Source organism: Oncorhynchus gorbuscha, linkage group LG08 (genome assembly GCF_021184085.1).
Source record: "Oncorhynchus gorbuscha isolate QuinsamMale2020 ecotype Even-year linkage group LG08, OgorEven_v1.0, whole genome shotgun sequence".
In the NCBI taxonomy this organism is placed as follows: domain Eukaryota; kingdom Metazoa; phylum Chordata; class Actinopteri; order Salmoniformes; family Salmonidae; genus Oncorhynchus; species Oncorhynchus gorbuscha.
In genome coordinates, this window is record NC_060180.1 from 23,285,860 (window position 1) to 23,313,672 (window position 27,813).

Sequence of the window (27,813 nt, forward strand, 5' to 3'; positions counted from 1 at the left end):
GAGGTCAAGTGATGGTCAAGCAAATCATGGAGAAAGCAGACTGTATTGCAATCATCTCTGATGGGTGGTCGAAAGTTTGTGGGCAAGGAATAATTAACTATATCATCTCCACCCCTCAACCAGTATTATACAAGAGCACAGATACAAGGGACAACAGACACACCAGTCTCTACATTGCAGATGAGCTGAAGGCAGTCATCAATGACCTTGTGTAACAGTATAACTTTAGACTGTCCCCTCGCCCATACCCGGGCTCGAACCAGGGACCCTCTGCACACATCAACAACAGTCACTCTCGAAGCATCGTTACCCATCACTCCACAAAAGCCACAGCCCTTGCAGAGCAAGGGGAACCACTACTTCAAAGTCTCAGAGCAAGTGACGTCACTGATTGAAACGCTATTAGTGCGCACCAGCGCTAACTAAGCTAGCCATTTCACATCGGTTACACTCACCCCCCTTTTGACCTCCTCCTTTTCCGCAGCAACCAGTGATCTGGGTCAACAGCATCAATGTAACAGTATAACTTTAGACCGTCCCCTCGCCCATACCCGGGCGCGAACCAGGGACCCTCTGCGCACATCAACAACAGTCACCCACGAAGCATCGTTACCCATCACTTCACAAAAGCCGTGGCCCTTGCAGAGCAAGGGGAACCACTACTTCAAGGTCTCAGAGCAAGTGACGTCACTGATTGAAATGCTATTAGTGCGCACCACCGCTAACTAGCTAGCCATTTCATATCGGTTACACTTGGACCACATAAGGTGGTCCAGAACACGAAGGCTGCTTGGTCTAAAGGGGAGGAGTCCTACCCTCACCTCACACCCAATGGCGGTGCTGCTCATGCCTTGAATCTGCTCCTCAAGGACATCATGGCACTGAAAACAATGGATGCACTCTACAAGAGAGCCAAGGAAATGGTTAGGTATGTGAAGGGTTATTAAGTTATAGCAGCAATCTACCTCCCCAAGCAAAGTGAGAAGAATAAGAGCACCACATTTAAGCTGCCCAGCAACACTTGTTGGGGTGGTGTTGTCATCATGTTTGACAGTCTCCTGGGGGGGAAGGAGTCTCTCCAAGAAATGGCTATATCACAGTCTGCCGATATGGACAGCCCCATCGAGAGGATCCTCCTGAATGATGTATTTTGGGAGAGAGTGGTAAGCAGCCTGAAACTCCTGAAACCTATAGCAGTAGCCATTGCATGTATTGAGGGAGACAATGCCACCCTGTCTGATGTCAGATAAGAAATCTGTACTGCCCTGTCCACTTCACTGTTGCTTCAAGCAGAGAAAAATGCAGTTCTGAAATACATCAAAAAGCGTGAAGACTTCTGCCTGATGCCCATACACGCCACAGCGTACATGTTGGACCGTAAGTATGTTGGCAAGAGCATCCTGTCAGGTGCAGAGATCAACAAGGCTTATGGTGTCATCACTACCTTGTCTCGCCACCTTGGTCTGGATGAGGGCAAGGTTCTTGGCAGTCTGGCGAAGTACACTTCAAAGCGAGGGCTTTGGGATGGAGATGCAATATGGCAGTCGTGCCAACATGTCTCATCAGTCACCTGGTGGAAGGGACTTTGTGGATCTGAGGCTCTTTCCCCTGTTGCCTCCATCGCCATCCAAATCCCACCAACATCAGCCGCTTCAGAGCACAACTTGTCCTTGTTTGGGAACACACACACCATAGCATGCAACAGGCTGACCAATACAAGGGTTGAAAAATTGGTGTCCATCCAGGCAGATTTGTGGCTTTTTGAGCCTGCCAACAAGCCTTCCTCAACATGGTTGGAAAGTGACAGTGAAGATGAGACCTAAGAGTCCGATGTTCAAGAGGTGGACATTGAAGAAGTTCAGGGAGAGGATGTGGAAGCCTGAGAGGAAGACAACCAAAGCTTTAGTTTCTAGACTATCATTTTATAGAGATGCCATGGATCATTGGGGGTCAATAAATATGACCTTTCTTTTGTGGTTCAGTGAAATCCTCCCATTTTGAAAAGTCAACTCATTTAATTAAAGTTCAATTCGTAACTAAATTGTTTTTTACTTTCCTTCCTCTATTTTGTGAAGTGCACCAGCCCCTCCTGCAGCAAAGCACCCCCTACAACATGATGCTGCCACCCCCGTGCTTCACGGTTGGGATGGTGTTCTTCAGCTTGCAAGCATCCCCCTTTTTCCTCCAAACATATCAATGGTCATTATGGCCAACAGTTCTATTTTTGTTTCATCAGACCAGAGGACATTTCTCCAAAAGGTATGATCTTTGTCCCCATGGGCAATTGCAAACCGTAGTCTGGCATTTTTTATGGCGGTTTTGGAGCGGTGGTTTCTTCCTTGCTGAGCGGCCTTTCAGGTTATGTCGATATAGGACTCGTTTTACTGTGGACATAGATATCTTTCGTACCTGTTTCCTCCAGCATCTTCACAAGGTCCCTTGCTCTTGTTCTGGGATTTATTTGCACCTTTCGCACCACAGTACCTTCAACTCTAGGAGATGGAGCTCGTCTCCTTCCTGAGTGGTATGACAGCTGCGTGGTCCAATGGTGATTATACTTGGGTACTATTGTTTGTTCAGACGAACGTGGTACCTTCAGGCGTTTGGAAATTACTACCAAGGATGAACCAGACTTGTGGAGGTTTACAATTTTGTTCTGAGGTCTTGGCTGATTTCTTTTGATTTTCCCATGATGTCAAGCAAAGAGGCACTGAGTTGGAAGGTAGGCCTCTAAATACATCTACAGGTACACCACCTATTGACTCAAATGATGTCAGTTAGCCTAGCAGAAGCTTCTAAAGCAATGACATCATTTTATGGAATTTTCCAAGCAGTTTCAAGGCACAGTCAACTTAGTTTATGTAAACTTCTGACCCCCTGGAATTGTGATACAGTGAATTATAAGTGAAATAATCTGTCTGTAAATAATTGTTGGAAAAATTACTTGTGTCATGCACAAAGTAGATGTCCTAACGGACTTGCCAAAACTCTAGTTTGTTAACAATACATTTGTGGAGTGGTTGAAAAACAAGTTTTAATGACTCCAACCTAAGTGTATGTAACCTTGTGACTTCAACTGTATGTTGATTTTTGGCCTGAACCAATCATAGACGTTTATTCTTATGTTTCACATGCTTCAGGATGGCGCCGACAGAGATGGTCGCCTCGCTTCACGTTCTTAGGAAACTATGCAGTATTTTGTATTTTTTTGTATTATTTCTTACACTGTTACCCCAGGAAATCTTAAGTCTTATTACATACAGCCGGGAAGAACTATTGCATATAAGAGCAGATCCTCTGTTTGGACCACCTCCCAGGACAATGGATCGGATCCCAGTAGGCGACCCAAAACAACGGCACCGCAGAAGGGGCAGACGGAGCGGTCTTCTGGTCAGGCTCCATAGACGGGGACAACGCTCACCGCTCTCGAGTATACTACACACCAATGTCCAGTCTCTTGACAACAAGGTAGATGAAATTCAAGCAAGGGTTGCCTTCCAGAGACACATCAGAGATTGTAACATTCTCTGTTTCACGGAAACATGGCTCACTTGGGATACCTTATCAGAGTAGGTACAGCCACCCGGTTTCTTCACGCATCGCCCACAAGCTACGTGTCAGTATAGAGACAAAGTAGAGTCACAATTCAACGGTTTAAACACGAGACTATGTGACAGGGTCTACAGTCAATCCCAGATTAAAAAAGAAAACCAGCCCCGTCGCTGACACCGACGTCTTGCTGCCAGACAAACTAAACAACTTCTTTGCTCGCTTTGAGGACAGTACAGCACCACTGACATGGCCCGCTACCAAAACCTGCGGGCTCTCCTTTACCGCAGCCAACGCGAGTAAAACATTTAAACATGTTAACCCTCACCAGGCTGCCGGCACAGACGGCATCCCTAACCGTGTCCTCAGTGCATGTGCAGACCAGCTGGCTGGTGTGTTTACGGACATATTCAATCAATCCCTATCCCAGTCTGCTGTTCCCACATGCTTCAAGAGGGCCACCATTGTTCCTGTTCCCAAGAAAGCTAAGGTAACTGAGCTAAACAACTATCGCCCCGTACTACTCACTTCCGTCATGAAGTGGTTTGAGAGACTAGTCAAGGATCATGTCACCTCCACCCTACCTGACACCCTAGACCGACTCCAATTTGCTTATCACCCCAATAGATCCACAGACGACGCGTCGCAATCACACTGCACACTGCCCTAACCCATCTGGACAAGAGGAATACCTATGTAAGAATTCTGTTCATCGATTACAGCTCAGCATTTAACACCATAGACCCTGGGTCTCGACCTCGCCGTGTGCAACTGGGTCCTGGACCTTCTGATGGGCCACCCCAGGTGGTGAGGGTAGGAAACAACATCTCCACCCCGCTGATCCTAAATACTGGGGCCCCACAAGGCACAAGGGTGTGTTCTCAGCTCTCTCCTGTACTCCCTGTTCACCCATGACTGTGTGGCCATGCACATCTCCAACTCAGTCATCAAGTTTGCAGACTACACTACAGTGGTAGGATTGATTACCAACAACGATGAGTCTGCCTACAGGGAGGAGGTGAGGGCCCTCGGAGTGTGGTGAAAATAACCTCACACTCAAAACAAAGGAGATGATCGTGGACTTCAGGAAACAGCAGAGGGAGCACCCCTCTATCCACATCGACGGGACAGTAGTGGCGAATGTGGAAAGTTTTAAGTTCCTCAGTGTACACATCACGGACAAATTGAAATGGTCCACCCACACAGAGAGCGTGGTTAAAGAAGGCGCAACAGACTGATAAACAGTTTCTATCTGAAGGCCATCAGACTGTTAAAAAGCCATCACTAAAATTGAGTGGCTGCTGCCAACATACTGACTCAAATCTCTAGCCACAAAATTGGGTGTAATAAATGTATCATTAGTCACTTTAAACAATTCCACATTATATATTGTTTACATACTCTACATTACTCATCTCATACGTATATACTGTACTCTATACCATCTACTGCATCTTGCCTATGCTGTTCGGCCATCGCTCATCCATATATTTATATGTACATATTCTTATTAATTCCTTTACACTTGTGTGTCTAAGGTAGTTGTGAAATTGTTAGATTACTTGCTAGATATTAGTGCACGGTCAGAACTAGAAGCACAAGCATTTCGCTGCACTCACATTAACATCTGCTAACCATGTGTATGTGACCAATAACATTTGATTTCATTTGATGTGTGGAGGGCAAAGTACAGAACACCACAGTAGAGTACAGTAAAGTACAGTTTCAGACTTTTTCTAAGACCCCTTTTCTGTCTTTTTGCTTATTCCTAATATTTAGGATAGCAAATGTATTTAAAAAAAAATGCATATAAAAATATAGACTCGTATCTTTCATTTGACACCAGATTTAACATACTCCTATGAACTTCACATGCTGGTGCTCATGGGTCCTTTACGTGGAAATGACCTTAGTAGTGTACCACAATTTACATATGTTGCAATTGTTGATGTGTGTAGGTTTCCAGTAGGCGTTCTGTACCATCAGTGCATGGCTGTGTGCTGTATACAATGTAGCTTTTAAAGTAGCTAGGTATCCTGAGTGGTTGAGGGTGTAGGTACTCTGTTGTACCATGAGTGCTTGGTTGCGTTAGCTGGCAGGTCATCATGGCTCCCGCAGTCTGAGGGTCCAGTGCCAGTCTAATTGCAAACAGGGCGGTGAGGAATGTGGGCGAAGCTGCCAAGGGCCAGGAGTGGTGGGCGTAGCACGGCGAGGCAAGGAGGGCCCCTACTACAACCCCCCCCCCCACCCATATCTGCTGCTGGGGTACCAGAGGGGGTCAGGGAGTTTGGGCTTAACACTACTGAACAGGGGCTTAGCATAACACAACAGTATCAGCTATGTCTACCTCCTACACACACACACACACACACAAACACACATTTCACATTTCAAGCATATTCGAGCCTCGAATAACCCCAACATTAGATACAAAACCCTCACGCACAGCTCATCAAACTGCGTGTTTCATACTCTACCCTGTTGGGATGTTGCACATCAATATATACCTTCTGCCAACTCTGTTAACACAGATTTAGAGAGTGGCTGGGTGCCAGAAAGGAGCTGCACACTAGTGAACCAAGGCTGAGAGTCATGAGGGCAAGATGCTGATTAGCTCTACATTACCTTCCATTGTCGTTCCTGGTAGCAGTCACTCTGCTTTGCTGCGTCGTTCATTTAATGTGTCGTACTGCAGCATATTATGCTGCGTCGTGTTGGGTTGTATAACAATGTGTATATTATATAATGCTGTTATGCTTTGGCTTGCTGTCTGTCAACGTGTGGAATCCTGCAAGACAGGCAGACAGACAGACATGTTCGCTCCGAGCATGTGGCTGGCCTCCTAAGAACGTGTCCCAGTCTGTCCAACAAGTTGCTCTGTGGTTTTCGACACACATTCCTCCCCTTCCCCTCTCCTCCCACTCTTCCTCCCTTCATCCTTCTCTCCTGCGACCCTAACCTCTGACCCCTTTCCTTCCTTAGAGAGCCGCCATGTATCTGCCTCAGACACCACCTGTTTGTCTCTCTGTGTCTCTTTTCATCTCTCTCGCCTTTCTTCACTCCCCCCTGTTTTTCCTCACACTGTCTAGTATGTGATTTCCCTTTTGTTTTCTGTGCAGTATTACTGTCTGAAACACGCACAAGTGTAAACACTGGTTGCTGACTTCAATTTGAAAAAGAAACAGGTTCACTCTCACACATAAATAGTAGTATACAGTACCTTATCCATGGTTAGTTGATGGGCGTCAGTGCCATGACTCCATGCCAGGTGCTTCCTCCTCTGCGCTTGAGTGTGTCACTTGAAAGGGCGCCATGACACTTCATTGAACCAAGGCGCTGCACTCTGTCCTCTTATAATGCAGCCTGGGTGGGAGATAGTGAAACTGGCACCGCTCCCTGGGGCCACATAGAGCCAGAATAGAGCCCGCAGGTTGGGTAACTCATCAGACTGGCACTGGCAGTGATTTACTCTTAAGTAACACGATGTTACCGAGGAAGATTAGCAGATAGTATTTTATTCCTCCGGTATGCCCCGACTTGCCCTGTCGGAAAAACCATTAGGCAGATTAAGACGCGTCGATGAGGGAGAGCAGGGGAGAAAAGAGGAGGAGAGAGGGCGAATCAGGAGAGAGAAAATAACAAGAACGCTAGAAGAATTGGTTTTAAAGTGGAAGAGATGGTGTAGTTTAGCGTTTTTCAGCGCCTTTGCTTGTTTTTTTACCCAACCAAATTCTAATTTGAGGTATTTAAAATCTGTCACTAGTACATATATGCCCCTGTGGCTATAGGGCCTTTCCTCCTGTAACTTCTCCAGACCCTAGCAGACACCCTTAGCCTTCTGTTAATTGTGCTAACACTAGTTAGCATTGGCTTGCAAAACTACCTCGAACTTCCTTCATTCTGGACACAGAGACATAAAAATTGTATCCACGATTTCATCTGACTCTGGGGAAGTAGATTGAAAGGCATCATTGCCAAAAAAATCCCCAAATCTCCCTTTATCTCTGAGGACTGGAGAGGCTGTTTTTGACACCACCCCTTAAGACGTCCCTGTTGTTTTAGCCTCCAACATGGTGAAGAGTTTTGTTTTCAGAGAGTAGCCGAGTACCGTAAGTGTTCTGATTGCAGCGTTTCAGTTTTAAGTGTGTCAGGCCCTGTCTGCTTTCCTGCCACCCTCCTCTTTCCTGTCAGCTCTATTTTGGTGACTCCGCTGCAATTCCTCTCTACACAGGGTGTAACATCTAGGTTTCATCTCCCTTCAGATGGCAGTTAACGCGCGTGCCACACCAGGGGGTTTGACTTGTCTTGACTGTGTCTTGACTGTGCTTAGGTATGAGATAAAATGTCCCCTCCCTAGAACTCTGTGTTCTTGGCTTTTGACCTCACAACAGTTTACTTGTCTGTCACTGTGCTAATGTCATTTGTACTGACAACTGTTAAAGCTCATTGCGTATTTTGAGGACAACTTCAGTGTCACAGTTGGCTACCTCACCTTTCACACTGCTGAAACGGGTCCCTTCCTCCTATCACCTGCTTTCGCCATACATCTTGTGTGAACCCTTACCCCTGGGGTAGGCAACTAGATTCAGCCGCGGGTCGATTGTTTTTCAGAGCGAATGGCTGGGGGGCTGTAAAATTATAATTTGTACACTGCAAATTGACCACTAAGCCAAAAAATGTATTATTTTCAAATACAGTCATTTCATACCTTGGTTACATTGAGACATGAACAAATGTCTATTTTTTTATTTGGGGAAATACTTGGCAACCTGAGTTCCTAAATTAAACAGAGGATGAGTCTGAGTCGTATTTCATTGTTAGTTTTACACAAATAATTGTACATTTTCAGTTATAAAACTGATGATTGTTTATTTGTTATGTTTCGTGCGTTGTACGCGAGGGTTTACTGCAACTGTCACCCTAAGTAGCTACTAGGGAGCTACTTCCCACGCCGTTGCCGGACAGTAGTGCTTCGGGAGCAAAGGGCACTGTGTCCTGGTGTTGTTGCCATTCATTCCCTCCCCATTGAGTAGTAGACTATGTATGATCAAGGTGACATCTGCATGGTGAACAATATTATTTATTGTGTAGGCTGCTATCCTACTAATAAAATGATGTAAGAGAAAAAAAATAGCCACATAGCTACCGCAGTAGTACAGCCCTTTCAGCCTCGCAAAACGACATCGAGTGGCAACAAATCTGCCCACGTAGCTGATCCACTTTCTGTACACCCAGTCCTTATGACACGCCCAGTCCTTACGACACGCCCACTCCTTACGACACGCCCACTCCTTACGACACGCCCACTCCTTTCCACACGCCCACTCCTTACGACACGCCCACAGTCTGGTCGCCATATTGGGCTTCAGCTACCCGTACTGGACTTTACTGCCCATACCATGAGTCATTGTAGAGCCCATTGTAGATGTACAGTATGGTGGCAATGGCTTCTCCTCGTCGTCGCCCCCCCCCTCATCTCTTCCTCCTGGCTAGTCACCAGTCCCCTTTCTGTTTAGGGTTTTCCTTCCAACGTGGTAGAGTGCTGCCTTGAAACAATTCGCTGTCTCGCTCGCTCCCTTTCTCGATCGTTCTCTCTCGCTTGCTCGCTTTCTCTAACAGTGGAGATTAAAATGGTTCACTCTGGTTGAAATCCCTGCCATCGGCTGGGACCTGCTCTCCCTCTGAGGCTCTGGCTTAAACAGAATAATAATACAAGCACAGGGCAGAGGGTCCAGTTTCAACTGTCTGCAATGCAGCCAGCAGGAGTAGCCTGTGCACACATGTGCAGTCTTTAAAGAGCCTCGTGCACATCAACAGAATACCTATCTACGTACATGCTGCACACTGTTCCATCCAAACTTCGCTAAAATCTTAGTGAGAATGTGTGTTTAACAGAATGTGTATTTCTACCATTGTGCTCTCTGTCTCCACCTCAGGCCCAGTGTTTTGGCTGTGCTCCTGCAGTCATGTGTGGAACAGAGGGTTTAATTTCGTCCAGACCAGGTGCTGATCATGGAGTTTAGATTAGGCGGTTAAAATGTATTTAAAAATAATAATAATAATTCATCTCAACAAGGAACATTTCTATCTTTCACAGCATAGCCATAGACTACACTGTAGGTCAGCCATAGAAGTCATTCTAGAGGGATGTTATAACCTTGACGTAAGTATTCGTATTGTCACGATATACGAGAATTCTGACTTGGATAACCAGGTTTAGTATCGTGATACTCGACAGCATCATGATACTCGATTCCAAAACAATACTTTTTCTTTTTGTGGTATCATCTAAAGTCCCAGAATGGCACTTGATCCAGACAGACTCCGCTTACTGCTCCGTTCAATTGCTGGCCGTATTTTTTTATTTCAATATCATCACATTTGAACATTTTTATGTCAATTCTTTTGAGACCGCAATGTATGCATTAATGAATCAATCATACGGTCAATTTTTTGACTTTGTTTTTACCAAAGGAACTACAAAAAACAACAACAACAATGGTAATCATTTATTTGAAAGGTACATCTCTATTGATAAACTGGGTAAATCAAAATGTAGCCCAGGACTCTTCACAATACAGATGCATGGGAGGTTATTCAAAAGGAGCGGGTGCATTGAGTTGAGCGCGTTTTAGCTGATATCACGGGGCTACAGATGACAAACAATCCCTCCTATGTAGGACTTATTTTATTGGCAACTCCTAGGAGAACGTATTATTTTATTGCACTGATCGACAGCATTTGCGTAGAAGAAGCAGTCTCTTTTTATTCAATTGTGCGCTGTCTCTTTAAGATAGCGATGACATCATTTGTGAGGCGGATCGTGTGGCTGTGTAATCTGACTTGGCGAGTAAAGTTGGTCACGCTTGCGCAGTCCCGTTCCTCTTTCTCTTGGAAGTGCTCTTAATCTGGCACACCATGGCAGACCCCAAACTTGACTTCACCACTGGAGATTCTGGCGCCTCCAACCCCCATTACTGCCCTGCGAAAGAACCTCTTTGTGCTGCTGAAAGGACACCCCTGCAAGATTGTGGAAATGTCCACCTCCAAGGCCAGAAAGCACAGACACGCCAAGGTTTAACACGATGGGCATTGACATCTTCACCAACAAGAAGTATGAGGACTTGTGTCCCTCCATCCACAACGTGGATGTGCCCCACGTCGAGATAAACGATTTCCAGCTGTTGAACATCACTGATGGGTTCATGTCCCTCATGAGTGGCAATGGCAAGTGATTCAGACCTGGGCAAGGAAATAGAGCAGAGGTTTGCCACCTCTGAGGATATCATGGTCTCCGTGCTGTCCGCTATGGGGGAGGAGCATGCGGTGGCGGTTAAGCAAATGACCGGCAAATAGAAAGGCTTGACTGCCCAGGCAACAAACTCCACCCACAATCAGGTTCTAGCATGTGTATTGGTTCTATATGCGACGGCCTTCACAGAAAACCTCAATCAGTTTTGATTATTCCTTTTTGTAGATGCTGAGCCGGACTGCCCCACTGTTATTGCGGCTCGTTCACTGTGCTGGATGGCATTCTGCTGGATCACTAAGATATTGTTTAGTTATACATAATCTACTAAATAAAGAAAAGTACTTTTTGAAAATAATGATTTTCTTTTTTTTAACTTCTTCCTCATTCCTCTGTTTATTTTTGCCTTCGAGATGTCTTGGTCTTACCACATACATTCCCTGAATGTTTAAAATACGAATAATAGGCGTCCTGGGTGGCACAGTGGTCTAAGGCATTGCATCAGAGACTCTGGGTTCGAACCCAGCCGGCCGCGACCGGGAGGTCCATGGGGCGACGCACAATTGGGTGCACGGTGTTTCCTCTAACACATTGGTGCAGCTGGCTTCTGGGTCGGATGCGCGCTGTGTTAAGAAGCAGTGTGGCTTGGTTAGGTTGTGTTTCGGAGGATGCGTGGCTCTTGACCTTTGTCTCTCCCGAGCCCGTACAGGAGTTGTAGCGATGAGACAAGATACTAACAATTGGAAACCACGAAATTGGGGAGAAAAAGAGGGTAAAACATATATAAATAATAAATAATAATAATCCAGAACAACAACAAAAAATAGAAGAATAATATACTGTATATTCTTTATAGTATTCTGACTTTGTCTCTCTGAAATCTAATAAATGTGTTTTTGGCGGCGAGGGAGAAGTGAATGAATAACGTTTTTTGGTGACTAACGGCTTCGCCATCGGCATGTTTGGAGACCTAACGAGGGGCCCAGACAGCTCCAGAAACCAATGAGTTAGTGGAGCAGGAACTATTCTCTTCGCGCTATAATGTCACCTCTACGCACTCTCCTCTCCCCCTCTTTCCTCCTCCTCATTCTCTCTCTATGTCCACAGGAGCCTTATTGCTATCGGCATTCATGGGGTTAAAGCTCTGTGAGCCAACAGCAGCAGCGCAGCTCAGCTTTAGCCACTCCCTGAGCCAGCCAAGGATTTTTGTTTAAAAAAAAAATCTCGATCTCCTCCTCCTGCCTCACTCTCTCGCTCACTCATTCGCTCCAGGCTTTGTGTGAGCGTGCAGCAGTGGCACTGTGTGTGAGTGTGTGCCAGAGAGAGCAGACACAAACGAGAGAGAAGTAAGAGGGAGACTAAAAAGCATTCTGTTTGCACACAGACAACCAGAAATCCTTCTGACTGCAGTCGAAGGAGACCTGATCGAAAGGAAGAAGGAAATGAAATAGACTCTAGAAAAAGAGAGAGAGCGAGGAAAAACAGGACTGCCTGAGACGACGAGAAGAATAGTCTACCACACACACACACGTATACACAGTCACAAACACAGCAGGCGTGTAGCAGCGAGGCAAGGGTACTCAATCACACACTCTCGGGACAGTTAAAAAAAAAGGCAGGAAGCTGCCTGGATCTTGTCAAGGGAGAGGTGTGTGTATCCGTCTGCGGGTGTGTGTGTGTGTGTGTCTGCAGTAAGAAGAGAATGGAGGAGGGCTTGTTGTCTGTGGCCCCAGCTTGCAACTCTACAACCACCAACGCCTTGCTCAACAACCACTGTGCCGGTAATGTACTGTACTATAACCATAGAATTGCTTTCAGTACTGTTCCAGAGAGAGATGTTTGGAGGTTAATGGGGTGCCAGCTCCATGTGGTTCATTGGCGTGTGTGTGTGCTCTCTATGGGGTTTCCCCCAGCTATGCACTAGAATTGGAGTTTGCTGCAGAATCTCTACTGCAATACCATCTGTGTGGTTTACCAGAAATTGCATACAAGTGGTTTTAACAGACAATACCTTTGACTTTCTTAGCTTGTGTGGGTCATAGTGAAACTATTGAAGTAGGTAGATAGATTACTGTGAAAGAGAATAGCCCATTTCACGACCCGCTGTAGTTCCCCTGTGTGTGAGGCTGTTTGACCGGTCTCTGTGACTGGCTGCTCATTCATACGATTTCTCTGCAACCCCGATTGTCTGTGTTTGGACCAGTATGACCTTTCTCCAATCCATTCAATATATATTCAGAGAGCACACCCCAGTGAGGCTGCTTCTGATTGGTTGAGGACCGGTCTGAGGAAGTAGAGCCATCTAGATGTCTGTCTTCGTAGCAGGGAGGATCTGAATCTGAGAGAGAAGAGTGAGAGAGTGAGAGAACACGTGGCTGTAGATGGAGTGTGACTGAGTTAGGTGGAGAGAAGGAGGGGAGTGTCATAGATCATAGCGGTGTGTCCAGGGTTGTGGAGTAACGGATTACATGTAAGGGATTACAAGAAAGCGGTAACTGTAATCCGTTACCAGAGAAAAATATCGGAATCAGATTAGATAAACTAGATAATTACTTCGAGGTTTACTTTTAATTTCAGAAAGGATGTTTTCTCAATGGCGTTCAATCAGCATTAGAAAAAAGGTGCAAGTTTAAGTTTGTTCCACCTCAGCGAGTCTGACCACAAGTCAGAGACCACTATGATGAGCAAAGGAACTTAAACGTTAGCTTTTTTACATGGCACATATTGCACTTTTACTTTCTTCTCCAACACTGTGTTTTTGCATTATTTAAACCAAATTGAACATCTTTCTTTATTTATTTGAGACTAAATAGGTTTTATTTATGTATTATATTAAGTTAAAATAAGGGTTCATTGTTCATTCAGTATGGTTGTAATTGTCATTATTACAAATATATAAATATCTGCCGATTTTAATCGGTATCGGCCTTTTTTGGTCCTCCAATAATCGGTATTGGCGTTGAAAAATCATAATCGGTCGACCTCTACACCACACCACACCACACTGACCAAAAAGTTAATGCCATTGAAATGGAAGCAGCGGTATGACAACCAGCACATTTATGAGCATGAAATACAACTTTCCTCAGTACAAAATCTTTGATGACTCACTGTGCTGTCAGACTCCGCATGCTCATGGGGCTGATATCGCTGGTCCAAATGGCAGTCGTGAAGCTAATAGCAGTGACGCTATTACTGTGTAACTCCGGTAAGGCAACATTTGAAGAATAGCGCACTTGGTGCACTCGCACGTGTGTACTGTTGCTCTCCAGTCGGCGAAAGCCAACATCACCCACGACAAAGAACGGTTGATTGTCAAGGGCAATGAATTCCATTATCTTGGCGTTAATGGATTTCGACCTTTGAGTTGTCTGGCTGAATTTGACTTACTCTTTCAAATGACTGCTGGACTTGTTGACTGCTCGATCCTCACAGCAGACATTGTGGGCTAGGTTAGGAATGCTGCATCGACCAACATTATATAGGTATGCACGTCAGCTTTGACATCGGTTTTGCACATCGCCGTTAAACTAGACATCGGGCCGATGCCGACGTTGGCATTTTTGGCTAATATCGTCCGATTCCGATGTGTTCACCGATATATCGTGCATCCATAGTGTAGACTACAGCTACAGACTTCGGCTTGCCTCAAGAAAACATTTTGTGTGCACAAACAGTCCTAAAACAAACTGCCGACGACCAAAAGGAACAAAAACGGCACAAAAAGATGTAATACATGCACAAGCTGTTCCGAAATGTTTTGGATTTGGAAGCATGTGGATGCCTTTAGGGCTGTGGGAGATGTTAGAACACTTCATTTGGGCAAATTATGTCTCTCACTCTCTCACACACTCTCTCTCGCTCTCTCTCTCTTCGTACCCCCCCATGCCGCCTTTTCTTCAAACCACACACCCTCCTCAAATAAAAGAGAAACTAAAAGAAATGAAAGAAAAATAGTGGTGTTGAGTGAGCGAGAGGCAGGAGAAAACAAAGGCAGTCAACAATTACAGATACAAACTTTACCTCCGTCTTTCTCTCTTCTCCGCTCTCACTCTATATCATACACATAGATTTACACATGCATACTAATAGGCAGACATATGTTCTGACATATACATATACTACATGCAGATACAGATCTATAGACATGTACACACACACACACACACTATGTATCCGTGTGGTGTATACGAGTTAGGGTTTAATAGAGCAGGAGGTGCTGTGTGTTAGGCTCTCTGCCAGAATGGGAGAATCACCACTCTGAGAGCATTCACAGATGGCCTGATTCGAGCTTTACAGTTCTTTCTGCAGTGTGTGTTTTGTGTTTGTGAACTGAAAGCGCTGTAAAGTGTGTGTTTATAGTGACTAGCGAGTGTATAGAATTTTCTGATCGAGCCGTGAAGTATGTAGGTGCATAGTGAATGTAGAGTGTCCTTTGACAAGGCTGTAACGTGTGTCTTTAGTAACACCGTGTGTATTACAGTGATAGAGTTGTAAATTACAGTTGAGTACTGGGCTGTGTGGGCTGTGTGCGCAGCTTCTCTCTGCTAATCCAATCTCATCCATCATCAGATCCCTGCTTCTGTCACTCTCTCTCTCGCCCCCCCTCCCCACACACACACTTGGCCTGGCCGCACAGCCTAATGTCTTACAACAAACATGTCGCTTCATGCAGAAAACAATTTAAAGCTCCTACGAGCAGCCCGCAGGAATCTGAGCACCATTACGATTCATACGGCACTTATACACACACACTCTTGTACATATACACTGTTGTGTGCACACATACAGTGCCTTCAGAAAGTATTCAGACCCCTTCCCTTTTTCCACATTTTGTAACGTTACAGCCTTACTCTAAAATATATATATTTTGTATTATCCTCAGCAATCTACACACAATTCCCCATATTGACAATGTGAAACAGGTTTTTAGAAATCTTTGCCAATGTATTAAAAGAAAAAAACAGACACCTAAGTATTCAGACCCTTTGCTCTGAGACTCAATTTAGCTCAGGTGCATCCTATTTCCATTGAATATCCTTGAGGTATTTCTAAAACTTAATTGGAGTCCACCTGTAGTAAATTCAATTGATTGGACATGAGGCACATACCTGTCTATATAAGGTCCCACAATTGACAGTGCATGTCAGAGCAAAAACCAAGCCATGAGGTCGAAGGAATTGTCCGTATAGCTCTGAGACAGGATTGTGTCGAGGCACAGATCTGGGGAAGGGTACCAAAAAATGTCTGCAGCACGGAAGGTCCCCAAGAACACAATGGCCCCCATCATTCTTCAATGGAAGAAGACTTCCTAGAGCTGGCTGCCCGGCCAAACTGAGCAATCGGAGAGGTGATCAAGAGCCTGATGGTCACTCTGACAGAGTTCCAGAGTTCCTCTGTGAGATGGGAGAACCTTCCAGAATGACAAAGATGCAGCACTACTGCAACACACTCTGCAGCACTCCACCAATCAGGCCTTTATGGGAGAGTGGCCAGACGGAAGCCACTCCTCAGTAAAAGGCACATGACAGCCCGCTTTGAGTTTGCCAAAAGGCACTCAGACCATGAGAAACAAGATTCCCTGGTCTGATGAAACCAAGATTAAACTCTTTGGCCTGAATGTCAATCGTCACGTCTGGACGAAACCTGGCAACATCCTTACGGTGAAGCATGGTGGTGGCAGCATCCTGCTGTCGGGGTGTTATTCAGAGGCATGGACTGGCAGACTAGTCAGGATCGAGGCAAAGATGAATGGTGCAAATTACAGAGAGATCCTTGATGAAAACCTGCTCCAGAGTGCACAGAACTTCAGACTGGTGTGATGGTTTACCTTCTGACAGGACAATCAAATCAAATGTATTTATATAGCCCTTCGTACATCAGCTGATATCTCAAAGTGCTGTACAGAAACCCAGCCTAAAACCCCAAACAGCAAGCAATGCAGGTGTAGAAGCACGGTGGCTAGGAAAAACTCCCTAGAAAGGCCAAAACCTAGAAAGAAACCTAGAGAGGAACCAGGCTATGTGGGGTGGCCAGTCCTCTTCTGGCTGTGCCGGGTGGAGATTATAACAGAACATGGCCAGCGTGGTTGAATAATAATAAGGCAGAACAGTTGAAACTGGAGCAGCAGCACGGCCAGGTGGACTGGGGACAGCAAGGAGTCATCATGTCAGGTAGTCCTAATGACCCTAAGCACACAGCCAAGACAACACCGGAGTGGCTTCTGGACAAGCCTCTGAATGTCCTTGAGTGGCCCAGCCAGAGCCCGGACTTGAACCCGATCGAACATCTCTGGAAAGACCTGAAAATAGCTGTTCAGCGACGCTCCCCATCCAACCTGACAGAGCTTGAGAGGATCTGCAGAGAAGAATGGGAGAAACTCCCCAAATATAGGTGTGCCAAACTTGTAGCGTCATACCAAAGAAGACTTGAGGCTGTAATTGCTGCCAAAGGTGCTTCAACAAAGTACTGAATAAAGAGTCTGAATGATTACATAAATGTGATATTTCTTGTTCTAAAAACCTGTTTTTGCTTCGTCATTATGGGGTATTGTGTGTAAATTGATGAAGGGGAAAACAACTTTTTAATACATTTTATAATAAGGCTGTAACATAACAAAATTTGGAAAAAGTCAAGGGGTTTGAATACTTTCTGAAGGCACTGTACTTGCCCATACTGTTTATTGATGCACACCCAGCAAAAATAAATTCATAAAATGGCAGACGGATGTTTTTTTGTTTGTTTGCTCATACACATAGCATTGAGTTAGTGTGCAAAAACCCGTTTTTGATCACTGTACATAAATGTATGTCATCAATGGATACCATCCAAACATGAGGAGTGTGAGAGAGCAAGTGGCTTAAAGAAAGAGACTAAGTGCAGGAGAGTGAGAGATGAGAGGAGAGTGATGATATACCTTGTCAAGGCATGGCTGTGCTCCACATTTCATTATGGAGGCTAAAACCTCAGACTTAAATGTGTGTGTACGTATGTACGTGCGTGCTAGCTTGTCTGTGTGTTTTTGCATGCGTCCTTTTTGCTTAGTGTGATACTATATACTGCCGGAGACTGGGGTCATACATCAGTACATTACACTTGATACTATGCTTTCACACAAGGCCTCCAGAGTGGCGCAGTGGCCTAAGGCATTGCATCGCAGTAATGGAGGCGTCACTACAGACCTGGGTTCGATCCCGGGCTGTTTCACAACCGGCCGTGATTCGGGAGTCATATAGTGGTTAGAGCGTTGGGCCAGTAACTGAACGGTTGCTGGATCAAATCCCCAAGTTGACAAGGTAAAAATCTGTCGTTTTGCCCCTGAACAAGGCAGTTAACCCACTGTTCCCCAGTAGGCCATCATTGTAAATAAGAATTTGTTCTTAACTGACTTGCCTAGTTAAGTAAAGGTTAAATATTTTTGTATTTTTTTAAACACTCCTATTGCCTCTCCTTGGTGTGTGTATGTGTGTGTGTGTGTGTGTGTGTGTGTGAGAGAGAGAGAGTGTCTTTGTTCATTAACAGGATTAGATACTACAGACCGGGCATCAGTAATGGTGATTAAGTATTGATGGAGGGAGTTGCTGTAATAAATCTGATTAACCAGGCCTCCAGAGTGTGTGAGGACAGGAAATAAGCCTGCAATGGCTCCTGTGTGTGCTCATGTGTGAGTGTGAATGCATGAGTCTTTTAACACATTTGCCCTGCAAAGTCAGTATATGCAGCTGAAGCAAACCGGAACCAGTCTTCCCAGTAAGACCTTCACTGGAGACAATGACCTCCTGGGTGAAGTGTTGGGCTGTATTAAACCTCCTGTCAATGGGGCTAACATGGATAAATACAGGCTTACTCAGTTAGAGGGAGATCATATTCATAAGCCCGTGTTCAGGAAGTGTCTCAGTTTATAAATGCTGATATAGGATAAGTTTAGCATTTTAGTTCATTATCAATACGATTATATGGTCGGGGGCTGGGGCCTGATCCTAGATCAGCACTCCTAACAGTTTTTGAATATGGGCCCTGGAGCATGTCTGGAAACATAGCCGTCTACTGTAGTTGAGGAAGGCATCAGTAATGAGGCAAGCATTGGGAAGAGCCTGGTTGGTTGTTAGTGTCAACACCAACCACTCGAGCAGCCATTCAGTGTTCAAACCAAAACAACTCTGATTAATTGTATAGTGTTGCTTCCTGTTTGACAGGATGTGTGTCTTGTGATTATGCTCCCTCTTAAGAAATCATTATTTCAGACTGCTGATTGCTTCACTCTTCTCCTTCTTTCTCGAGCATGTGTGATCTCACTTCCTGTGTGTCCTCGCTTCCTTTGTGATGTCACTTCCAGCAGGTCCCAGCTAGTGTCCTTGTCCTTTAGCAGCATCTGTTCTCTCTAGTCCAACTCTAGTCCAACTCTAGTCCAACAACTTTCCACACTCACACACTGAACATATCATCCCATAGAAAACTTTCACAAAGATATTCGGAAGTGCAATTACTCACTTCTCATGTGGTTATTACTCAGTTATTACTTTCGCATGACTTGAGAACACTAAATGTGTTCTCAACACGCAGACTACAACAGGATAGTTGGCAGAGGAGTCAGGTTTTGAATTGCACATTTTCTCTACGATATGTTTTGTCAGGGTGTTGGGTAATAATCTTCTTATCCTCTAATCAGTCTTCAGAGTTTTTGCAATGCTCTAATGATAACAACAAGTGTGTTATCTGCTGGAGTGGGTTACACAGTAAATTGTGGCATCTATTACTGAGAAGGATATCACCATTCACATCCAGCCTCTTTCACCATATCTCTTCCTGAGTAATTCTCAGGGTTTCCTCCTTCCGAGCCTAGGCTGGGGGTTCACACAGGGCCTTAAAACTTTTCTGTATCAATGAATACAAATTCAGCCCATCCTATACATTGTATTTCTTAAAATGTTATTTATATATACTTTACAGCTGGGACGATAAACCAAAATGAATCAACACCGACCATACCAATCACATATCACAGGCATTTTGCAGTAGCCTATACTAGAGGAATTGTTATGTTTGAAATGAAATACGTTTGCTAATATGGGTGACTGTTTTTGGAACAATTGATGGTTACAACCATCAAACTAGTAGAGCTTAGGGTTTTTCATCCACTCTACAAATGTCTTGTTAACAGACTATAGTTTTGGCAAGTCGGTTAGGACATCTACTTTGTGCATGACACAAGTAATTTTTCCAACAATTGTTTACAGACAGAATTCACTGTATCGCAATTCTAGTGGCTCAGAAGTTTACATACACTAAATTGACTGTGCCTTTTAAACAGCTTGGAAAATTCCAGAAAATGATGTCATGGATTTAGAAGCTTCTGATAGGCTAATTGACATAATTTGAGTCAATTGGAGGTGTACCTGTGGATGTATTACAAGGCCTACTTCCAAACTCTGTGCCTATTTGCTTGACATCATGGGAAAATCAAAATAAATCAGCCCAGACCTCAGGGGGAAAAATGTGTAGACCTCCACAAGTCTGGTTCTTCCTTGGGAGCAATTTCCAAACACCTGAAGGTACCACGTCCATCAGTACAAACAATAGTATGCAAGTATAGACACCATGGGACCAAGCAGTCGTCATACCAGTCAGGAAGGAGATGTGTTCTGTCTCCTAGAGATTAACGTACTTTGGTGTGAAAAGTGCAAATCAATCCCAGAAAAACATCAAAAGACCCCGTGAAGATGCTGGAAACGGGTATAAAAGTATCTACATCCACAGTAAAATGAGTCCTATATCGACATAACCTGAAAGGCCGCATCAGCAAGGAAGAAGCCACAGCTCCAAAACCCCCATAAAAAAATCCAGACTAAGAATTGCAACTGCACATGGGGACAAAGATCGTACTTTTTAGAAAATTTTTAGGACAATTATGTGGATATATTGAAGCAACATCTCAAGACATCAGTCAGGAAGTTAAGGCTTGGTTGCAATTGGTTCTTCCAAATGGACAATGAACCCAAGCATACTTCCAAAGCAGACCGGGAGCACTGGCGACGCTGGGCAGACTGGGAGCACTGGTGGCGCTGGGCAGACTGGGAGCACTGGCGGCGCTGGGCAGACTGGGAGCACTGGCGGCGCTGGGCAGACTGGGAGCACTGGCGGCGCTGGGCAGACTGGGAGCACTGGCGGCGCTGGGCAGACTGGGAGCACTGGCGGAGCTGGGCAGACTGGGAGCACTGGCGGCGCTGAACCCAAGCATACTTCCAAAGTTGTGTCAAAATGGCTTAAGGACAACAAAGTCAAGGCATTGAAGTGGCCTGTAACGACGTTCGTCTGTTGAAGAAAGAGAGTCGGACCGAAATGCAGCGTGTTGGTTACTCATGACTTCAATGAAAGAAACTCGGTATATGAAATAACTGATACTAAATACAAAAACAACAAAACGGAACGTGAAACTTATTACATCCTATCTGGTGACCACAACACAGAGACAGGAACAATCACCCACGAAATACAAAGCGAAACTAAGGCTGCCTAAATACGGTTCCCAATCAGAGATAACGATAAGCACCTGACTCTAATTGAGAATCGCCTCAGGCAGCCAAGCCTAACAACACCCCTAATCAGCCGCGATCCCAAATAATACAAACCCCAATACGAATACAACATATAAACCCATGTCACACCCTGGCCTACCCAAACATATAACAAAAACACAAAATACAATGACCAAGGCGTGACAGAGGAATGAGCTTATTTATTGTGGGAAGCTTGTGGAAGGCTACCCGAAACGTTTGACCCAAGTTAAACAATTTAAATGTAATGCTACCAAATACTAATTGAGTGTATGTAAACTTCTGACCCACTGGGAATGTGATGAAAGAAATAAAAAGCTGTGATCAATCATTCTCTCTACTATTATTCTGACATTTCACATTCTTAAAATAAAGTGGTAATCCTAACTGACCTAAGACCGGGAATTTTACTCAGGAATTGTTAAAAAAATCTCAGTGTAAATGTATTTGGCTAAGGTGTATGTAAATTTCCAACTTCAACTGTATAGTTGTGTGTGTATATATATAGCTGGCAAACCTTAGTAGCCTAGGGAATTTCATACACGTGTAACTTGATCACCTCACTAAACACTAGAACCGCTTGGCCTTTCAGCCTATGAGTACCCACTGCAGAATGTTTCTGGGCCTTTTCCTTTAGCATATGCATCCGATGCATGTCAACCCGCAAGGTGAGCAATCATAAGCACCAGCAGTTGATAAATAGTGCATCAGCTTTTGTAAAGGATTAATTGCTTGAAGAAATATGAATAAAAATAATAGTTATTTGTTTAGATAGAGTCAAAGATATGTTTTGTATAATTCTACGAAGTCCTAGAGAAAACAATTGCCTAATAACCTATTTTCGTTTCCCAATAAAAACATTACCGTGTAATCTAATTTGATCAACTTTATTTGTGCATGAACAATTGAAAAGGAGGAATTCCTTGAAGAAATATTAGTGGAAATACTGTATATTCCTGACAAGATATAAAACAGTAATTTGTTGATTTGTATCATACACAGTATAGACTTCCACAGTATGAGTCATAATACCCATAAAACCTAGAGGTCAAGCAGGGAAATTGTTCCAATCGTTTTTCCACAATTCATTTTTCCCATAGGGGATTTTAGAAACACTTAAAATACGGGCTGTGATTCGTGCAGGCTTACTCTGGCGTGACATTTTGATAACTGTGTAAAACTCTCGAAGAAAGGTGACTTTTATCAATATATTTGTCTCTATTTACTCTGATTCGAAAATGCTAATTAGCATCAAAGTAGACATCCAAAACGACTTATCCCTGCAAGCTCCTGCACATCATCTTTAGCTGACACCTTTGCTAACAGCTAATGTTTCAATTTAAAAGTTGCAATTCGCTGTTGTGCTGAATGCATGTACAGCACGGTTATTCTTGGAAAAACTCAAATCTGGAAATAGAGCTGCACCTATTATTTGACAAAGGTAAGTGTTATAGAAACGGCAGAATATGCTCCTTCTGATACTATAAAGAAGTCAAAATGTTTTACCTGCATGTGACTCTGAAGGAGGATTTGATCATGTGATTCTCCTTTCCCGGCATCTGTCAATTACAAGATGTGCCCAATTCTTCATGTACAATCTGACAACTGACAGGCTTAATATTGTCACTAAATTCAGTTATGAGGTAAGGGACACAATTATTGCCCATTCATTTTCATTCACTCAGTGAGGACAGAGAGACGTATTATCGTCTGGCTGGGTACCAACGTCCTACAGCACATTGTCTGAGCAGGTTACGTTCGGAATAGTTGTGAAAGAAAAGCTGTAAAAAGGCTTTAAATACTTTTCTGTTTTTTTTTTATCTGACAAATGAGCAATGTAAAATACAAACATTTTATGAAAAGCCAGGACATACCTTTTAAAAAATATTTTTGGGCAGATTTTTTTAATTTACAAAATCGAACATCAGTGGCTGTTGTCCTATGGCGGTTCTAGAGTTAAGTTTCGCTGACGCAGGAGTGACTCACCTCGCTATGCTCCTGTTTTGCTCGTTATGTTTCTTTGTAAACAAATGCCTTAAACAGCTGTTTTGGGTAACCAGTACCGGTGAACTTTACAACGAAAAATGATCTAACAGGCGAAATAATGAACGCAAACTGCATTATCTATTACAAAGTGCACAAGTTATTTTATTTACGGTATTGGAAAATCATACCAAGAGTATTTAAAAAATATCCTGGGATACGGTTATATACAATAGACTGCCTAACCCTAGTTGTATTGGTTTAAAGGATAATAAATAAATCAAAACTGTAGTGCACTTTTAATGTTATAAACGTATCGTTATATATAAACGTTATCAAACTAACTAAGGCAAGTTATCACCCAGTTCTACCCTATTGTATTACATATAAACACAGTTTATTAGGTACACCGTCTAGTACCGGGACCCCCCTTTGCCTCCAGAACAACCTGAATTCTTCGGGGCATGGAAACTTTGCTCAATTGGTATCAAGGGACCTGACGTGTGCTCGGAAAACATTCCCCACATCATTACACCACCTCCACCAGTCTGTACGGCTGACACCAGGCAGGATGGAGCCATGAACTAATGCTGCTTATGCCAAATCCTGACTCTACTATCAGCATGACGCAACAGACACCGGGATTCATCGGACCAGGCAATATTTTTCCTCTCCTCAATTGTCCAGTATCGGTGAACTCGTGCCCACTGGAGCCGCTTCTTGTTTTTAGCTGATAAGAGTGGAACCCGGTGTGGTCGTCTGCTGCCATAGCCCATCCGTGAGAAGGACTTATGAGTTGTGAGTTCTAAGATGCTGTTCTGCACACCACTGTTGTACGGTGCCATTATTTCACTGTTTGTGGCCCGCCTGTTGCACGATTCTTGCCATTCTCCTTCGACCTCTCACCAACGAGCTGTTTTCGCCCACAGGGCTGCCACTGACTGGATATTTGTTGTTTGTTGCACCATTCTTGGTAAACCCTGGACACTGTTGTGCGTGAAAAGCACACAAGGCCGGACCTTTCTGAGATACTGGAACTGGTGCGCCTGACACCGACGATCATAAAACGCTCAGTCGCTTAGGTCACTCATTTTTCCCATTCTAACATTCAATCGAACAGTAACTGAATGCCGCCACTTGTCTGATTTTTATATTCTATTACACAAATCCAAGTACCGTAGTCACAGAACCTCCCCACACACACTGACTTACTCATGCACCTGAACGTTGCCTTGCAGAGTGCAGCTCTACCGTGTTCTTTTCTCAAGGGAGCGTTTCGTCAAGCTGTGGAGAGTTATGATAAGATTACATTATTGTAGCTAGACATAGCTGAGGGGAAATTGAGGCAAAAGAAACAAAAGAGCAGAGTCAGGGAGGACAAATGAACTCATGGTTTCATCACTGTGAACTCGGTGTGACTGATATGTTGCTTCTTGTATCCAGTTAGTTGGCCAACAAGGCACTTCTCTACCTTTTTTGTCTTGCATTTCTAGTTTGTGTCTTTGATCTATAAATATATGTGATAAAGGTATTGGTGTATGTCACGCTCTGACCTTAGAGAGATGTTTTATTTCTCTATTTGGTTAGGTCAGGGTGCGATGTGGGGTGGGCATTCTATGTTCTATTTTCTATGTTTTGTATTTCTTTGTTTTGGCCGGGTATGGTTCTCAATCAAGGACCAGCTGTCTATTGTTGTCTCTGATTGGGAACCATACTTAGGCAGCCCTTTTTCCCACCTGTCTTTGTGGGTTGTTAACTTAGTTTGTGACGCATAGCCCTTAAGCCTCACGGTTGTTTTTGTATTGTTTATTGTCTTTGTCTGCGTCATCCTAATAAAAAGGAATATGTACGCTCCCCACGCTGCGCTTTGGTCTACTTCTTTCAACGGCCGTGACAGTGTGACTGTGGTGTTTCGTTATTTACAAGATGTCAGTGATTGACAACAGAGTCTGGGTGTAGGGCGATTCCATGCCAGTGGGAGTGAAAAATATGTTTGCTATCTCAAATTGTTCTGGCAATTCTCACATAGGAACTTCATTTAGAGGACTTGCTTTTTGCATTAGTATCACCATTTTTGGGTGGTAAATCATGATGAAATGACCCATTTGAGGTGTTTTTTATACATGCCTCCTGGAAGACCCTATGATCTGTGAACCACACATATGGACTATGTTATAGATTCTGAAAAGCAAATGTTCACATTCATTTATTCAGCATTAAAAATATGAATATATATATAAAAACTATCCTTTTTGATTTTGCTTATATTTAGACATATTGTTTGTAACAATATACTCTTCAAAACATGTCACATTTCCAGTTGAGCTCTCTGGTCCTTTTAATGATATGACCCATTTTATACATAGAAATTGACATTACAGGTTATTAAACAATCACAGTCCTCCTTTAGGATTGCACATTCAGCAAGTCACCAGCAGAGGGAGTTCCCTTTTGAATCCATTTTCCCATTCAGTGTGTTGGTGGTACTCATAACATGTATCATTCCTTCAGAATTAGTAGAGACTAATCTGGAAATGTGATGTACTTGTACTGTATACTGTTTGGAGCAATATACTCTACCTCTTAAAATGAACCAAATCAAAAAGGGTACTTTTAATGAATGTAAATGAATAAATAATTGTGAAAAATGTATTTTAGAATCACACTATAGGTAGTATAATGACACCAAGATGTTGTCTGTATCATGTACGATTAACAGATCATTATGTCTCACAGGAGACATGTATCGGTCTAAAATGGGACTACAATGGCCACCTTCATCATGATTTTCTCAAAAATGGTTTGAGATTTCAAATGTAAAAAAGAATTTCAAACATCCCCCCCAATGAAGTTGCTAGAACAATCTGTCTGTTTTTGTTGATGTGTGTGTTAAGGGGGATGTTTACCTCTCTGTGTGTTGTGGGCCACCTGCTCAGTGCTGTAGTACATGCTGTAGTACATGCTGTAGTACATGCTTTCGTTTCACATCAAAGTCAGGTGTCGGTATCAAAGGAAGGCTAGAGAATGCACTGTAGCCTACAATCTCACAGACCCTCAGACCCCTCTGGCTGCTCCCCCCAGCCCTGTGTCACATCTAAGCAGTGATTCACTAACTCTGATTCATTATGTCCTGTGTTGTGCAGTCAAAAGTCGTTAACACTGCGAGCAGCCAACACCGAGGCCTGCTGTCTGTAAGTCACCACTGTCTGTCCTTTATGTGCATGTCACTGTGTGTTACAAGAGACCCGAGGAGACGTGTTTTAATTATCAGACAAGACCGCGAGAGAGAGAGACAGACAAAGCTCCTCTGTGCCTAGGGTTCGTCCACTGAACTCTTATCACAACCGTGCGTGTGCGCGTTTGAGTCTGGGCACCTGCTTGCTTCGGGTCACTACATCCGGAGCCTTTGTATTGATTGGACTCCCTGAGTTGGGCGTTCTGGTGGGTGGCGGCTCTGTCCGACAGTCAGTTGATTGACAGTTATGTACTAAGGCTTCTAAGGGACAATTAAAAACACGTTCTAGCCAGTTATTATGCTGTTAGTGTATGTGCACAACTGTATGATTCCATCCACATTTTTGATGTTCTGTCGTTTTTGTTAGTCATGCCGCACGATTCCTTGTTTTTGTCATTTTGAAACGCTCTGTAACACATGACGTGACACCCAGCGTCACAACACTGTCATGACACGGTCATAACCATGTCATGTGTCACAACACTGTCACGACCAACCTGTTGTATTATTTTTATGGCTGGTGATGATGACATCTCAAAACCCACATTTATTCAAATGTGTTTTTTTTCCTTTAGTTCCTTAAGTCATTTGTTGTTGTTGTAATGAATTCTTTACAGTCACATTTCATCATGTTTGAAACAACTTGTTGAACATCCACTTTATGACACTGTCGAGAAGCATCATGACCATCCTGATCATATAAGCCAGATAGACCTACGTACGTACATGGCCTTATGTCGGTCATCAGTCACAAAGATGGTGTCTTGTCCTGCTGCTAAATACGCTCCTGCATTCATCCCAGTCATCCGAAACAGAGCATTGGGGCAGGTGCATGTGTGTGCACAATTGCAATGATAAATGTCTAAATATGTTTTGTGACAGTATTATCACCATATTATGACAGCCTATGTCAGCTGTTATGACATGGTTATGACAGCTTATGTCAGCTGTTATGACATGGTTATAACATGGTTATGACATGGTTATGACAGCTTATGTCAGCTGTTATGACATGGTTATGACATGGTTATGACATGGTTATGACATGGTTATGACAGCTTATGTCAGCTGTTATGACAACATGGTTATGACAGCTTATGTCAGCTGTTATGACATGGTTATGACCGTGTTATGACGCTGGGTGTCAAGTAAAAGTGTTGCCGAAACTTCTCTATTGCCCTCTTCTGCAGCATAATTTGATTCCAAGGGGTGTATTTAGTCTCCCATGATGCAATGCTCAGCCT

General features: G+C 43.8%; 1 protein-coding gene and 1 pseudogene across 3 annotated transcripts in view; both read left to right on the top strand.

Annotated features, from left to right (window-relative positions):
- LOC124041366 (echinoderm microtubule-associated protein-like 4) overlaps nt 1–27,813 on the top strand; it is a 121,804-nt gene that overhangs the window by 46,375 nt on the left and 47,616 nt on the right. For 2 of the 3 annotated variants that reach the window (XM_046358878.1, XM_046358880.1), the window contains exon 1: nt 12,054–12,579. The exons of the other annotated variant lie outside the window; for it this stretch is intronic. In XM_046358878.1, the coding sequence (XP_046214834.1) occupies nt 12,501–12,579 (79 nt within the window). In that variant the 5' untranslated portion in view covers nt 12,054–12,500. Of the gene's footprint in view, nt 1–12,053; nt 12,580–27,813 lie in introns of those variants that run through there. 3 annotated transcript variants of the gene reach the window in all.
- LOC124041367 lies at nt 10,468–10,961 on the top strand (annotated as a pseudogene).